The sequence below is a fragment of the Myripristis murdjan genome, chromosome 5, assembly GCF_902150065.1.
Source record: "Myripristis murdjan chromosome 5, fMyrMur1.1, whole genome shotgun sequence".
Classification (NCBI taxonomy): Eukaryota; Metazoa; Chordata; class Actinopteri; order Holocentriformes; family Holocentridae; genus Myripristis; species Myripristis murdjan.
In genome coordinates this window covers 7,704,429-7,721,001 of record NC_043984.1, presented here as the reverse complement: position 1 = coordinate 7,721,001, position 16,573 = coordinate 7,704,429, and the positions used below count along the sequence as shown (strand labels likewise).

Genomic DNA, 16,573 nt, shown 5'->3' with positions numbered 1-16,573 from the left:
AGCTTGTCTTTGTACTCCCAACTGAGAAACTCTAGACTTTAAAATCAACACTGACCTCAAGTTTCACTGTCACGGTCATTAAGACCTTCAAGACCAGAGTCATTAACACAGTGTAGTTGAATGAAGTAGAATGACCCTTCCCATTCAAATTCGGAAAATTAATAAATTGAAATTAACTTGGATGTTGTATGGGAAAGATCAATCTGATCACAGACTGATCACAGATTTTGCTTTTACCCAAACATATCTAGGTCTATCAAGACATTGAGCAGACTATTAAACTGTTGAAACACTATAAGAATATCTGCTGCCAGAGCTTCCATCCAAAAACCTATATCAGTCAAATCTCTTGTGCTTCATATATGTGATCCAAAGTAAATGTTTAATGACGGTGTTAGGAGTGACACCCCAATGATTGCTGACTTGGCGCCCATAAAGGAAATTAAAGTCAAACTCTTGAAGCATGGAGAGAGAAGGTTTTTCAGCTAATGAGAGCATAGTGACAGATGTAAAGCTCTTTTCTTTGACAGACTGCCAGGGGGCTGAGGGGAAGACTTTATCTGAACTACTTTGCCTTTAAATTAAAATTCTACCTTAAGTGACTTTCAGGTTGTCAATTAGAAAAAAAAAGTTGACATTTTCCAAAATAGCTTTTTCAGTGATGTTTGAGACATAAGCTCTCAAGATAAAAGAAAATCTGGTGTGTCACAGATGTTTGTCCTCATGCTCCCCACACCTCTGAAAAAAATCTTGATTTTCTTTTTCATAATTTGAAAAGTAACTCAAAGCTTACAAGGCAGCTGAAATCCTCTGAGATATTTTTGAGAAATGTGCATTTGCATAATAATAATTCAATTCCAACTTTGGTGGAATCCCCCCTTAATAAGTTTTTCAACTGCAGTTCACTCAAAGAATTTGAATACTACAGCAATTCATAATAGTTCACAGTAATTTTACAATATAATTGGATTCACATGTAAGAAGAAGCATGGACCACATTTACAAAAATGCTTGTCAGATTCCAGGTTCCTGGTTACACTATTTTAGTTGACAACTTTGTAAGGATCTCTTGTGCCAGTGTATATGTCAAGCTGTAATACTTTATCACTTTATCATACCTCCTGTATGATTTTGATTTATTGTTTATTTTGATCCTTTTCTTGCAAACACTATTGTCAGCAATCATCTCTGCAGCCTGCGACAAACCAAGGTCCTAATCATCTGGTGAGAGATTTAAAATGAGCAGGGGATGAAAAGCCTGTCACTGTCTGAATGTATAAATGGAAAGTTGTATAGGGACGATGAGAGAGAGATGCTGAGGTTGGGATAGTTTGGGGGTGTGTGTGTAAGGAGACCGAGAGACAGAGAGAGATGGAGGTAAGTGAAGGTGAGAGGGGGATACTCATATATTAAATGCAGATGTGAGAGAAACTGAAGAGGAAAAGAAATTGAGATCAAAGTGTGAGAAATAGAAACAGAGAAAAAGAGATAAAAAAAAAGAGAAACAGAAAGCATAACACTCCCTTTGGCGGGCATATTGGAGGTCCAAAGCTTTTGGGCGACTGCTGATAACAGCTGATTGCAAGTCTAAACAACATCAAATTTGGCTTTCCTAATAGACATCAATAGACATGGTTGATTTGTAGGTTGACTAAGACCTAATAATTTCATCCCTGATAATGGGAATAAATCAAGATTTGAGAGATTTCCTCTTTGGTAAACCTGTCAGATAAATGAGGAGAATACAGACACAAAAATCATCTGGTGCTCCCTGCTAATACTTTAGAATATAATATGGTGACTGACAGGTGATCAGTATTATCTAAAGGAAGAGAAACAGCATTTTGAATACAATAAAAACAATTCCACCTTTATAAAATGCATTTATACCAGTGTTTCCACACTGGTGACTGGTATTGCACAGCTCTAAAACAAGTTTTTAACAGCAGTGTGATACTGGACTTTTGACATTCATTCAGGTGACACAAAAAATTGTACATGTCTCAGTAGAGCCAAGTTGCTTGAATCTTAGTTTTTAAATAATCTCTGCATACAGTCATTACAGGAAACCTTTTCATCCTTGCCTTTTTTTTTAATTATTAATTTTAATTTCGTTTGTACCATTGGTATAAATGACAATAAAGGCATTCATTCATTCATCCATTCATTCTTTTTTAAACTTGGCCCACAAGGGGGCAGTATGTGGAGGAGTACAACATGCTCTAAAGCAGGGGTAGGCAACCATGGAGAGCCAGGTGTCTGCAGGATTTCATTCCAACCCAAAACTCCACCAGGTGGTTTCACTAATCACCTCACCTTCAAGCAGAGAGGAGGAACTAAGCAGTGAAATCACCTGCTGGCGGAGTGATACACAGCGTAGTAAAGCGACTTATCAAGTTGAGTGTTGGTGTTCTGAGGTCCTGCGGTTTGAAACGGACGTTAAAGTTTTTTTTTTTTTTTTTTTTTTCCTTTCTTATGGAAACGGACGTTCAAGTAGACACGCTCCAACGAGGAGGCTGTCCCGGTGCTGTCACTCATCCTCCACCAGAAACAGGCTGACTCAAGTAATAGTTAAAGCGAATATACTTCTAGCATTACACTGGAGGCAGGAGGTTTGTTGACTGCTAACATTTGCGCTGTGAGCTTTGGCGGGGATTAACAAGTCACAGCCTACTTCTCCCCTCTTCTCACTGTGGTAAACTGAAGCTAAAACTAGCCAAAGCTAAGCTAGCGACTAGGTCAGTGCACTGTGGGTCAAACCGGAAACAAGAACGGACTTGGAACCACCAAGACAGCAACGAAGGACAACAGAAGTAACAGAACCTGGGAAAATGTATAGTACTTGTATTTTCAAGCTGCTTCATGCTGGAGATATGCTAATTGTGAACTGATGTTCCCGGGACGGTCGTATGGTAAAGTTCTTAACATTTTACCTCTGGATGCAGTAAGATTACCCATTATCATCCCTTTGACAAGACAATTTATGGAGACTATGACCCATATTCAGCTCGTGATGGCTCCTACAGAATATCGAGGTGCAACAGGGATTGATGTGACAGACAGGATACCCACTCTTGCTCTGGATTGCCTGAGCACCATGTTTGTGGTTATAGCCCATCACCCAGGCCAGGGACTACACAGGCTGTGGTTGCTCCTTGACAGCCAAGAGGACAGACAACAGTCCCAACACTCTCCAAGTCCTGGACATGTGCGCTTCCATTCCCCTTCACACACTAATCCACACAAGGTAAACTACAAGTAGGTGTCAGTGAGGGTCTGAGGGAATTTGTATTGGACAAAACTTTGATCACCTTCAAAATCTGACATTCTTCACAATTCAGACAATCAGGTTTTAAACAGAACCCAAAGAAATCTGCAGTCAAGTGTATGCGACACATTGTTTCACATGATGGACTGGCGCTTGGACCCTGTCAGTGGCTGCTGCATATATGAATGGCCTGTTCCAAGATCACCATTTGAGGTATTAGCATTTCTGGAATTGTGCTCTTATTACAGACCTTTTGTGCACAAGTATGCAATCGTTGCTCATCCTGTTCACAGACTCACAAAAAAAACATGTGACACTATGTTGTGGATCCCTCTTTCACAACAGGACCCTGTGGTCCCGGAGGACACAACACCCCCCCACAGGATGATGCTGGTTCTCCAGTTAAACTGGACATTCCTCCTCTGCCTCCAACTGCCAACCGCAGGACATGTTGGCGCAGCCTTCTTCCATGGCCGGCACGCCAGCCCATGTTGGTTCATTGGACAAAGACAGTTCTGTCGTGCAGACAGCCTACCCAGGTAAGGACTTGTTGAAACACACATTTTCTAGTCAGGGAAATGACATTTTATGTGATGTGAAACTAGATGACCCAGGGAATCTGTTGGTGCCAAGCATGTCATGCTAGGTTGTTGGGCAATGTAGACTTAAAATAACATCACAATATTTCATGGTAATTTGTGGTAACGATATTCAAGACAATTTAAAAAAAAAAAAAAAAAATACAATAACTACAGCGTTTCCCACAGAATGACACTGCAGAGTGGGGGGGACTAATAGTTAAAAAAAAAAAAAAAACATTAGCCTATAACTTATATTACCATCCTAATTCTAGTTAATCCTCCACTTTAATTTAGTGTTTCTATTTTATTTTACCCTGCTTGCTTGTTTGCGCCCCCCACCCCCCAACCCAAAAAACACAGCTCCTGTTCTGAATTAATTAGTAACCTGAATGACGCTTCCTTTGTCCAATAATCTGTCATAGCCAGACATTTTAGGTAAAGGAAATGAATTTTGATACCCAGTTCTACTAATAACATGTTTAAGACTGTGTGTCTGGGCAAACAAAAGTGTTGCTTACATGTTGATGCTGATCACAAAGGGGTTGGGTGGTGCTAATTTGAAATCCTGAATAGGTTGTATTATATTTGGGCGGCCTTTAATATACCTGGATGGTGTGGAAAACCCTGAAGTAATTCCTGGTCAGAGGCTGACGCTGCTCTGTTGTTGTGGTGAAAGAATGCTGTAGGCTGTGCGGTAGGATATGAAAATTCAACATGTCACCATGCTGCTATATCATTGTTATCAGGATATTACCTGTCACTTCTGCCACTTTCGTGTGCAACTTTATACTGGTATTATCATGAATGATATGATATGACACAGTCCTGTTGGCAAAGTGGCTAAATATTGCTCCAAACCTAAGCTAAATTTTGGCAAGGGAAAAACTGACATGGCCATTTTCAGAGGGGTCCCTTGACCCTGACCTCAACATATCTGATTGAAAATAGGCTTTATAGGATCTCCCCTATAAAACTGCACACTCATACTATACAGTGGCTGCAGCGTCTCTGTCTGTGTCCGCCCGTCCTGTCCTGAAGCCGGTGAAACTGATCAGTGAGACGGCGATGATGTTCGTGAGCCGCGTCTCAGTCAAGCATATAACGCTGCTTTCCCGATACAGTTTCTGGCCCTGGGTGGAGCAGGATCTGGATTTATTAGCGATGCAAATACTGCTTGTGTCTTTACAAGCCTACATTTCAATACAGAGGCGAAAAACACAATTATTGCCGGCTACCTGTCGGATTCGTGATCGGAACGAATGACAGCTATGTTTAGTTATAAAACGGGTGCTTCTCATCCTTAAATGTAATTTGCTGAGCCGCGTTCCATGCCGTTGTAAAATCAGTAGAACCCACGGCTTCTCGGGGATTATTGTTAATGTTTATAGCGTTCGCAGTTCCTGTTTTGTTTTGTAACCCCGCCCACCAATGACGCGGTGGGCCGCGTCATCGGTTCTTTCTCTGGCTCCTGTTTAGCCCCTGCTCGGAGTCGGTGCTTGCCTAGCACCAGTTTGGAACCAGTTTGGCACCAGTTTGGCCCCTGCTTGGGCGGTGGAAAACCAAAAAACTGGTGCTAAGTCAGGCACCGGCTCCGAACCAGCCCTGGTGGAAAAGGGGTATTTGTAAGCATTCACACCTTATGCCAATCCCATACCAGTTTGGGGCAGAAACCATAGAGTTTATTGCATGCAGTCATATTTAGTCAACTTGTATTCTTTTTTGTTTAGTCACATTTTAGTCAATGAAAAGTCTTGGCTTTTCAGTCTAGTTTTAGTCGAAGAAAATCCAAAGTACTTCAGTCTAGTTCAGGGGTGTCAAACTCGTGCCATGGAGGGCCAAGAGGCTGCAGGTTTTCATTCCAACCAAAAACTCCACCAGAGGCCTGTACCATAAAGCTGGATTAACATAGCCGGGCTTTCTCTTACTTATCTGGCTTCACTTAACCAGACATCCGCACTCCGGATTTTCGGTACCATAAAGCCGGCTATCAGCTCGCTAATTCAACCCAGGCTTTTCCAATCTAGATCTGTGCGTGCTCACATAAAAGTGGCGGAGTTTGCTGCATGCGACCAATCGCAGACATGTAAAAATCTACCCGAGCTACATACTTTACAATATAAATCAATAATCTGCCGACTGTGTCAATGTGTAAATTAGTGCGATTATAATGCTACTTCCCCACCATGACGGCACGGGTCGATCTGACTACACTAACATTTGCGTGTTCAGTAAATTAATGTGTCTCCCACTCAGCCATACACTCCTGCAGAGGAACTGTCCCTTTCTAACAATGAGGGTCGACCCTTGATGGAGGTCCGCCCTCAGTTTGAGTTTCGTCAGAATCGTCACTTTGATTCAACTGGTTTTGATATTTCATTTTATAAACCATCTGACGCCTCGTGTTTATTCTGCTGGTTAAAATATTATTTCACTGTCACTTAAAGATTGTAAAACATTTGGCACCAACTCTCATGTGGACTTTTCAGGGCAGACACCCAGACTAAATGTGAGCAAACTAATGGAAACCTAAATGACATTTAATTTTGTTGGTAATAGTTGTATAATCGCATTATTACACGAGAGGGTGTGCTTGACCGTCATTATTGTCACTTCAGTGATGCGCCCGTTAGCATCAAGCACACCCTCTCGTGTAATAATACTTAAAGGATGTGTCGAGTTGCATCTGTTTTGGTTTAGCCACAGGTTGCTGCATAACATCGGCATGGTGTCGGTAAGGTGGTTGCGCAGGTTCGTGGTATTATTGCACTACTTTAATACTGCCTAGCACAGTTTACGACTTGACTCTTGTCTGTTACCTGTGTTCCGGGGTTACATTTAAATCCAAAGTGAGCCCAAACGTCAGATTTTAAAGTCGCAGGCGCCGACTTAACGCTGCTGCTACTTGCTTTCATGTTGTTGTTGTGTACAGTGCGGCTTCCGTCCGTACAACGCGAATCACACGGAGGTGTTGCTCACCGCGCCCCCTACTAGGTTTAGAGTTGAATCGATTCAGAGGCTTTTGTGAATCGATATTGAATTGTGAAAAAAGATATTGCAATGCACTGATGAATAGATATTTTTACCCACCCCTAGTACCATAAGCCTGAGTGTTTTCTCTGACAGCAAGTTCTCAGCACAGTTCTGTCATTCTGACGTTACGTTACTAGGCTACTGATCATCATCAACGTAAACTGGAGACAGCTGTAGTACAATGATCAGCCATCAGTCACTGAGTTTTTTTCTACTGTTTCTACATTATTTATTTATTATATTCTATATACAGTTGATTTTTTTTTTTTTTTTTTTTTTTTTTTTAGAAAAGGGGGTTCAAGGAAACTTCTGTGAGTCCTTGCAAATGTTTTCTTTCTTTTTTTAATGTTCCATATAAAGCACAATTTCATGGCGGACCACTAGTGGTCTGTGGACCACCCTTTGAGAGACACTGCTTTATGGATATCAATGATGTGCTGATCCAAGCTGAGTTTATTGTCTTAAGTGAGTCCAAGGTATTTAAAACTGTTCATACTGGAGGTGGAGGTGGGGTCAGTCCAGGGAGGGGTGTGCTTGATGAGATAATAACCAGTTCTTTTGTCTTGTCTTCATTCACTTGGAGGTAGTTGCCAGTGCACCATTGTGTAAAATGATAAATGTTGATGGGCTGTGATGGAGTTTTTGTCCTTCAGTAGTCCCAGTGTGGCAGTGTCATCAGAGTATTTGTAGTATGTAGTGTTGGGCGAGGGGCTATATAGAGAGTGTAAAGAAAGGAACTGAGGACACAGCCCTGAGGGGCTCTGGTGTTGGTGATAATGGTTGATGATGTTGATGTGCCTATTCTTACAGCCTGTTGTCTGTTGCTGAACAAGCTGTGGACCCAGTGGATTAGAAGTGAAAGGATGTTGAGGTGAATTTTTGACCATCTGGTGGCATTGAATTGTATTGAAAGGAACTGAGGCAAAGGTGTCAGGTCATTCCAGATGTTGGAGGAAGGAGTGAAGGAGTCATGGCGCAGCCTCCTTTGTCCCCTGTTTGCAAACTGATGTGGGTCCAGCTGTGGTCTGACAGCTGCTAGGATGGTGTGCAGTATCAGGTACTTCATAGATATTGGGTGCATATTGAGTGCAACTGGTCAGTAGTGATTGGATTTAGAGAGACGGCGTGTCTTGGGTGCTGGATTAATGAGCACCCTAGCTGGTAGGGATGTAAATCACAAGCTTCATCACAATATTATATCAATTCTTTGTCCAACAATATGATATTTGCTGATATTACAAACACATTTACTTACTGTACAAAATGTCAACTCACAAAACAACTAAAATATGATTTGATTTGAAGTTTACAGTTGAACTTTGTTACACATTTAAATGAAAAACATTACATTATTTTAAAGTCATATTCTCATCTTTAACTGTAGTGTGAGGGTCAATATTGTGTTTGCTTTTCAGGTGCCTGGCTGGGTTTGCCGTGTTTCCAGAGTATCTTAATTTGTGATGTCATTGCTTGCATATAGCATGTGTTTTGTCAGTCTTTTCTCCTGAATCCCAAGTATTTCCACACAGCTGACTTATTTCCTGACTTATTGTCAACGCTTGCCATTATCAGCATGGCGCTAGCTAGCAGCTACCACAATTTCATGTGCACTTAGGCTGAAAAGGGAACATAAGCATGCCGTGAGAATTTCAAAATAAAGGTGGCATGATCTGAAAGATGATGGCAATGATCGATGGTTTCACTTTGCATCGATCCTATTGCATCATTGAATGTTCAGTCGATGGATTAATCCAGATTGATGAAGTGTTACCGCCCTACTAGCTGGGATGCCATCAGTCCCTGGTGCCTTGCAAGATTTGCACATGCCCAGCTGTTGTCAGACATCCTCCATTGTGAAGGGATGGTGAGTGGGCTTGTGAGAGGGTCATGCACTAAGCAGCTTCTCACAGGCAGCAGAGTGGTTATGGATGTCAAACTGTGCATAGACAGTGTTCAGTGCTGGAAAGGGTGATTGGGCCTGTGATTGTGGAATGATCTTGAAACGAGTCATGAGCGGTTGATAGATCATAAAGTTTCATCTGTATCAGACACGAAACAGGTTTTTTCATACCTTACATGTTTCGGCGGTAAGCTTCGCTGCTTGAGTATGCTGTCCCAGGTTGTGGAAAGCATGTAGGCCCCCTCATCCTGGTTCATTGTTTGCGCTCGTTTTCTGATCTCCACCACCTCCATTATCCAGCGCTGCTGTTTCAAGCAGCGGAGTGACGGCATTCCGCTGATCAGCTGAACAGCTGAACAGCTGATAAAGACACGTCACACACCACCTAGTGACACCTCTGATGAAGGCGGAAGCTTACCACCGAAACATGTAAGGTAAGAAGAAACCTGTTTCATGTCTGATACAGATGAAACTTTATGATCTATATAAAGTGTAGACACTATGAATCTTCATGGACTATCATGAGCGGTTGATGTTCTCACTTTATGAAAGTTTCATGTGCTGATTCCCCAAACACTCATCATGGAGACTGAATATTTAATATGGTAACCCCCACTCAGGTCATGACAGCACAGATTGAATGTTCAAGAAAGCTCTAAATTTATGTGATTTGTCCCATACATGTGAGGCTTTTTTTACTCAACGTACAGTACAGGCCAAAAGTTTGGACACACCTTCTCATTCAATGCGTTTTCTTTATTTTCATGACTATTTACATTGTAGATTCTAACTGAAGGAATCAAAACTATGAATGAACACATGTGGAGTTATGTACTTAACAAAAAAAGGTGAAATAACTGAAAACATGTTTTATATTCTAGTTTCTTGAAAATAGCCACCCTTTGCTCTGATTACTGCTTTGCACACGCTTGGCATTCTCTCGATGAGCTTCAAGAGGTAGTCACCTGAAATGGTTTTTCAACAGTCTTGAAGGAGTTCCCAGAGGTGTTTAGCACTTGTTGGCCCCTTTGCCTTCACTCTGCGGTCCAGCTCACCCCAAACCATCTGGATTGGGTTCAGGTCCGGTGACTGTGGAGGCCAGGTCTTCTGCCGCAGCACTCCATCACTCTCCTTCTTGGTCAAATAGCCCTTACACAGCCTGGAGGTGTGTTTGGGCTCATTGTCCTGTTGAAAAATAAATGATGGTCCAACTAAACGCAAACCGGATGGGATGGCATGTCGCTGCAGGATGCTGTGGTAGCCATGCTGGTTCAGTGTGCCTTCAATTCTGAATAAATCCCCAACAGTGTCACCAGCAAAACACCCCCATACCATCACACCTCCTCCTCCATGCTTCACAGTGGGAACCAGGCATGTGGAATCCATCCGTTCACCTTTTCTGCGTCTCACAAAGACACGGCGGTTGGAACCAAAGATCTCAAATTTGGACTCATCAGACCAAAGCACAGATTTCCACTGGTCTAATGTCCATTCCTTGTGTTTCTTGGCCCAAACAAATCTCTTCTGCTTGTTGTCTCTCCTTAGCAGTGGTTTCCTAGCAGCTATTTGACCATGAAGGCCTGATTGGCGCAGTCTCCTCTTAACAGTTGTTCTAGAGATGGGTCTGCTGCTAGAACTCTGTGTGGCATTTATCTGGTCTCTGATCTGAGTTGCTGTTAACTTGCGATTTCTGAGGCTGGTGACTCGGATGAACTTGTCCTCAGAAGCAGAGGTGACTCTTGGTCTTCCTTTCCTGGGTCGGTACTCATGTGTGCCAGTTTCGTTGTAGCGCTTGATGGTTTTTGCGACTCCACTTGGGGACACATATAAAGTTTTTGCAATTTTCAGGCCTGACTGACCTTCATTTCTTTTTTTTTTTTTTTTTTTTTTGATTCAACATTTTTATTGACTTTTTTGTACAGATGCACAACCAGTGTGCAGATCAATACAATATTAATTAGCCTTAGTCAACATTTTCAAAAAGAGAAACCAAACCTGAACATGATACACAAAACACATAGCAAAGGAGACAAATGAAAGAATAAAATAAACAAATGATAAAACAAATAAATAAATAAAAAAATAAAAATAGTGAAAAATAACAGTGATCATATAGTGATAATCAGAAGGAAAAAAAAAAAGGAAAGAAATGATAATAAGATGCACATTCTTGATATTCAGATTTATCACATCACATTGTCACATGACATGTCCATTCCTTAGAATCACACAGCTTAAACAGGTAGGGGGAGTATACAAGCATTAAACATAATAATCATCAATTTCCAATCATTTCCAAGAAAGGGGACCATACCTTCATGAAGATATCTAATCTATTATTAATCTTATAAATGAGTTGCTCAAAAGAAGCTATCTTGGTTAACTCATCTCTCCATTCTTTGAAACTAATCTTCTCTGTCGACTTCCAGTGTCTTAAAATCACCCTATTACCTGTCACCAGGGCTAGCTTCACCCATAAGCGTAATTGTTGGGACAGGCCAATCTTCCTCTGCAAGATACCCAGTATGCATAGGGCCGGGTTTTCTCTAAGCTTTACCTTTAGTGCATTATTGATACATTGGATAACTGCCCCCCAGAGGCTGTGCACCACATCACATTCATTCAGAGTCCAGTAATTCCTATTCAATATTCTGAATGAAATAAGTCGTGTCTGCATGTCCCTGGCTATAGTGTACCAGGATTTAATTGCTTCCTCCCAGCTCTCTCTATCAATAGGTGTCCCCAGATCTTTTTCCCACACTAATTTAATACCTTCGTAGTTTGGGGGTTGATGTCTTCTAATCATGTCATAAAATCTGGATGCCCCTTCTTTATGCTTCCAGCATGAACGCCATAGTTTTTGAATGTCAGGTGCAAATTTGACTTTTCTATCTGCTGTTGTAATACAGCTCCTTAATTGGAGGAACTTCCAAAAATCTTTGCTGTGGACACTGTAATTAGACATACATTGTTCAAAAGAAACGAACCGTTTCCCATCCCATAGATCTTGGGCCCATCTCCAACTCTCTCTAGAAAAGGCCAACACAGGGTTCCCGTAGGGCACGTCACCCCCTGTCTGGGTGAGAAAAGCTTGTATTGAGAAGGGCTTTATCAACTCTCTTTCTATCGCCACCCAGGCAGGAGCACCAACCTCTGACATGTTCGACTTAGATAGCTGACAAAGACTGAAGGCATGATGGTACCAGTCTATTCTTGGGCATCCCAGGCCACCCTCATCGACTGGTGCATATAATTTTTTTTTTATTAACAGCAGGCTTCTTCCCAACCCATAAAAAGCTGCTTATGGCACTGCCAAAGCGAGACAGTAGGGACGGCGGAAAGGACAGAGGCAGCATAGATGTTATATAATTAATCTGTGGCATTGTAATCATCTTTAAGAGATTTATTTTTCCAATTAGAGACAAACTTAATTTCGACCAGTTATGTAAATTGCTCTCAGTTTTTTGGATAAGGGGCAGTAGATTTAGATCCATTATATTTTTTAGTCCCGGGGTAATCATAATACCTAAGTAGACCAATCCTGATGGAAGCCATTTGAATTGCCAATTTTGGCGAATACTGGGAGGGCATAATTTAGACAGCGGCATTGCTTCGGATTTCGACCAGTTGATCTTGTATCCTGATATACAAGAAAAGGAGCTAATCATGGATAAAATATGAGGCACTGTATTTCCTGGGCTACTTGACAGCAAAAGGATGTCATCCGCATATAATACAAGCTTATGTTCCCTTTCCCCTGAAATAATACCTTTAATGTTGACATGGTTCCTAATAGCCGAGGCTAAGGGTTCCAATGCCAAGGCAAAGATCAGGGGTGAGAGGGGACAACCCTGTCGGGTCCCACGTGTAAGTGTATAAGAGTTAGATATGTTCCCATTCGTAAAAACAGCTGCCTTTGGACTTCTGTAGAGCAGCTTCACCCCTTTAATATACACATCACCCATCCCAAACCGTTCAAGAGTAGCAAAGAGATAATCCCACTCCACCCTATCAAAGGCTTTCTCTGCGTCCAGAGAGAAAGCCACCACCGGTTCCATACTGTTCCTCGTTTGCCATACCAGATGTAACAGTCTGCGCAAATTATCTGTTGAGGATCGACCTTTCACGAATCCCACTTGATCAGGGTGGATCAGGGTAGGAAGACACACTTCTAATCTCAAGGCCAATATCTTTGCCAAAATCTTGGCGTCAACATTGATCAAAGATACTGGTCTGTAGCTCCCACATTGCTGTGGGTCTTTGCCCTTTTTATGTATCAATGTTATGATTGCATTTTGCATACTCTCTGGTAGGCTTCCCCTCTGGAACGCATTCTGAAAGACAGTTAGGAGTTTCGGGGCCAGTAGATCAGAAAACGACTTCAGTAGGAAAGTAGGAAATCCATCCCCCCCAGGAGACTTCCCAGCACTAAGACTTTTAATCGCTCGTTGAACCTCTCCCAGTGTGATGTTTGCTCCCAGCCTCCCCCTATCCAATTCAGTTAGTACTGGTAACGTGGTCCCAGACAAAAAATTTTGAAATTTACCCATATCCCAGGAGTCCTGTGATGTGTATAACTTTTGATAAAATTCTTGAAAAGCATTGTTTATTTCAATAGGATCTGTCAGAATTTCTCCTGTATCATTCTGTACAGCTGTGATCAATGTTTGAGCCTGTTGTTGTTTTACTCTCTGAGCCAGTAGCTTCCCTGCCCTCTCACCCTGTTCGTAGTACTTTTGCCTACACCTAAACAATGAGAACTCAGTTTTCCTCTGCATAATAGTATTTAATTCAAATTTTGCCCTGCTTAAATTGGTCAATACTTTTTGGTCTCCCCTATCTGCATATTCCTTCTCAAGATCTTTTATTTCTGTTTCTAATTTGGAAAGTTGATCAGATGCCTCTTTTTTTTGTAAGATGAGTGTTGTATTAATCTACCTCTTAAATATGCCTTAAAAGCATCCCATTCCACACCTATATCATCCACTCTGCCCTCATTAAATTCCCAGTAATCAAGTATTTGTTGTCTAATAAACTGACATGAATGTTCATCTTGGAGTTGAGACGTATTCAATCTCCAGCGGGTAGTACGCCCCCTACAATCTCACCCAAATCTCAGAGTCATATCTACAGGACCGTGATCAGTAATAACAATATTACCAATAGAAGTCTGCTGTACTGTTGATACAAGTTGTTTCGATATCAAGAAATAATCGATCCTAGAATATGATGTATGGGGATGAGAAAAAAAGGTGTATTCCCTCTCCAGAGGATGCATAAGCCTCCATATATCAACAAGGCCAAGTTCCTCTGAGATAGTATCGATAGCTATCTGGGATTTCTGAATATTCTTGGATCTGCCTGCAGTGCCTGATCTATCTAATGTATTATGCCTTACTTGATTGAAATCGCCCCCAATTATAATGTCAGTATTTCCAAAATTCTGTATTACTGCATGTAGGTTATAGAAAAATTCTGGAGAGTCCGTGTTAGGGGCATATATGTTTACTAGAGAGCATCTCCTACCCATTAGGTCCACATCAATTGCAACCCACCTTCCCTCTGTATCTGATTTCTGGTCATACACTGTAATGGCCACAGTTTTACGAATTAGAATAATAACTCCTCTTCTACTGGATGAAAATGTGCTGTAAAAATCTGACCGACCCAGTCCCTCTGTAACTTTTTCGATTCTGCTGCATCTAAATGTGTCTCTTGTAAAAAGGCGATATCTGCCTTCTTTTGTTTCAAATATATTAGAAGTTTCTTTCTTTTAACGGCAAGATTTGCTCCCTTCACATTCCATGTAACTATTTTTAATATCCCTGTCATGCTATTAATTGTTCTACATTTCTAATGGACATCGGCTGTGATAAGCAGTCAGTGAAATCAGAATGTGCCAAAGACTCATGAAGAAAAAAGAAAAAGACATTAAAGAACAGAACAAATAACACCAGTAACTGACAAACCAACCTAGCCAACGGGCCAAGGTTAAATGTCATCTTAAACCTTAAAGGAAAAAAACAACAGACCATAATAGGTCCGTGAGGCTATAAGTGCCCGGTTGCTAAGCACCCCGTCACCCCTCCTCTAATATGCTCGTAACACCCTTATTTCAGACATAACCACTGTAGGATAATTCAAATCAATCAATATTATCTTTATCTGACTCAGCCCTATACCACCCCTTTCTTCTTAAAATTAAATAGACCGTTTTCGTTTTCAATTCTCTTATCAATCCCATGTGAGATATGGCCTTGCAGCATTGCAAAATGGACACACAAATTATATAAATAGTAAAGAAAACAAGCCAGTCAAGGTGCTGATCTTCGTACACGTGTGTACTGTACTCCTGTCAACCAAAATAATAAAAATGTCCAACCAATATCAGTCCGTTTCCATCCCATTTTTCCCTTACGAGATATATTTCCGTGTTGGGCCTGAGTAACACTTAAAGCATTGCACAGTGTAAGCATTATAAACAAAACAGCCCTATGGGACATTGCGTCTTTAGGTGATCATAAGGAATCATAAGGAATCAAAACCAATCAAAATGAAGTGTGTGTGCCCTTCAGGTATGGGGGGAAAATACTTTCCAACTAGTCATTTTGTCCACTGAGCCATACCTTGCTCTGTATGTTGAAACAATATACTCCAATGGGTTGTGTTGTCCACAGTCTAACTCCAGCGGCAGTTCAACGTCTCATTACAGTGTCAACGTAATGTTGAGATGAAAGCCTTCGCCTCCGCAGGTGTAGTGAAAAGGTGACGCTTGTTGTTAACCGTGATCCTCAATGTATCTGGATACAGCATGGCGTATGACACATTTGTCATGCTCCGGAGTTGGCGCTTGACTTCGTCATATTTTTTGCGCTTCTGTATCGTGTCTCTGGATAAATCCTGACTGAAGAAGATGCGCTGTCCCTTCCACTCGGTGTATCCCTTCTCTCGTGCGGTACGCAGCACCGCCTCCCTTGCGCTGAACCGGAGAAATTTAACCAAGATGTGCCGACTGAATTTTGCATCTGCATTCGGCTTGGGTCCGCACCTGTGCGCCCTTTCGATTTCAAATCCTCCGTCAGCCTCCATGTCCAGACACTCCTCCAACAATGTGCGCACAAACTTCTCCATGTCACCTGCCTCTGAGTTTTCCTTAACACCAACTATACGCACATTATTGCGGCGTCCTGCATCTTCCAAATAGTTGACTCTCTCCTTAAGCTGTTCCACAGTTTTCCCAACTTGGCCAAGCGTTTTCTCCCTCGTGCAGCATCCGTCCTCCAAATTGGAGATGCGAGTCTCAGCTTCTGTGAGTCTCCCTCCAAGCTGCTGAACCGTGGTCTGTAGGCAAGCCAAGCTCCCTTTCACTTCACCTATATCCGACGCGATGCCTTGCAGCATGGTCTTTATGCTAGCTAGCTCCATGGCTACCTCATCCTGAGGTTCCTCCGCCGATGCTGCATCTTTACTATCTTTCTTCTCACCTCGCGCGGCTGGTTTTCTATCAGGCATGTTCCCAGGTTGTTCCCCTTAGTATCAGACTACGTCTTGGGTCACTTACGACAACTTTTAATACTTCTTAGAGGGGTATATTGTGCCTAGCTCTGCGGAGCTCTCTGCTACACAGCCATTCCGGACGATGCCCCACGTGACTCCTGACCTTCATTTCTTAAAGTAATGATGGCCACTCGCTTTTCTTTAGTTAGCTGATTGGTTCTTGCCATAATATGAATTTTAACAGTTGTCCAATAGGGCTGTCGGCTGTGTAGTAACCTGACTTCTGCACAACACAAC

The 16,573-nt window shown here is 41.9% G+C and overlaps 1 protein-coding gene across 1 annotated transcript in view; it reads left to right on the top strand.

The window, feature by feature from the left end:
* The first annotated feature begins 2,516 nt into the window (after positions 1 to 2,516).
* Positions 2,517 to 16,573, top strand: part of LOC115359048 (uncharacterized) — a 44,139-nt gene continuing 30,082 nt past the window's right edge. Inside the window, exons 1-3 of the mRNA XM_030051281.1 lie at positions 2,517 to 3,247; positions 3,350 to 3,481; positions 3,614 to 3,807. Of these exons, the coding sequence (XP_029907141.1) occupies positions 2,891 to 3,247; positions 3,350 to 3,481; positions 3,614 to 3,807 (683 nt within the window). The 5' untranslated portion in view covers positions 2,517 to 2,890. The remainder of the gene's footprint in view (positions 3,248 to 3,349; positions 3,482 to 3,613; positions 3,808 to 16,573) is intronic.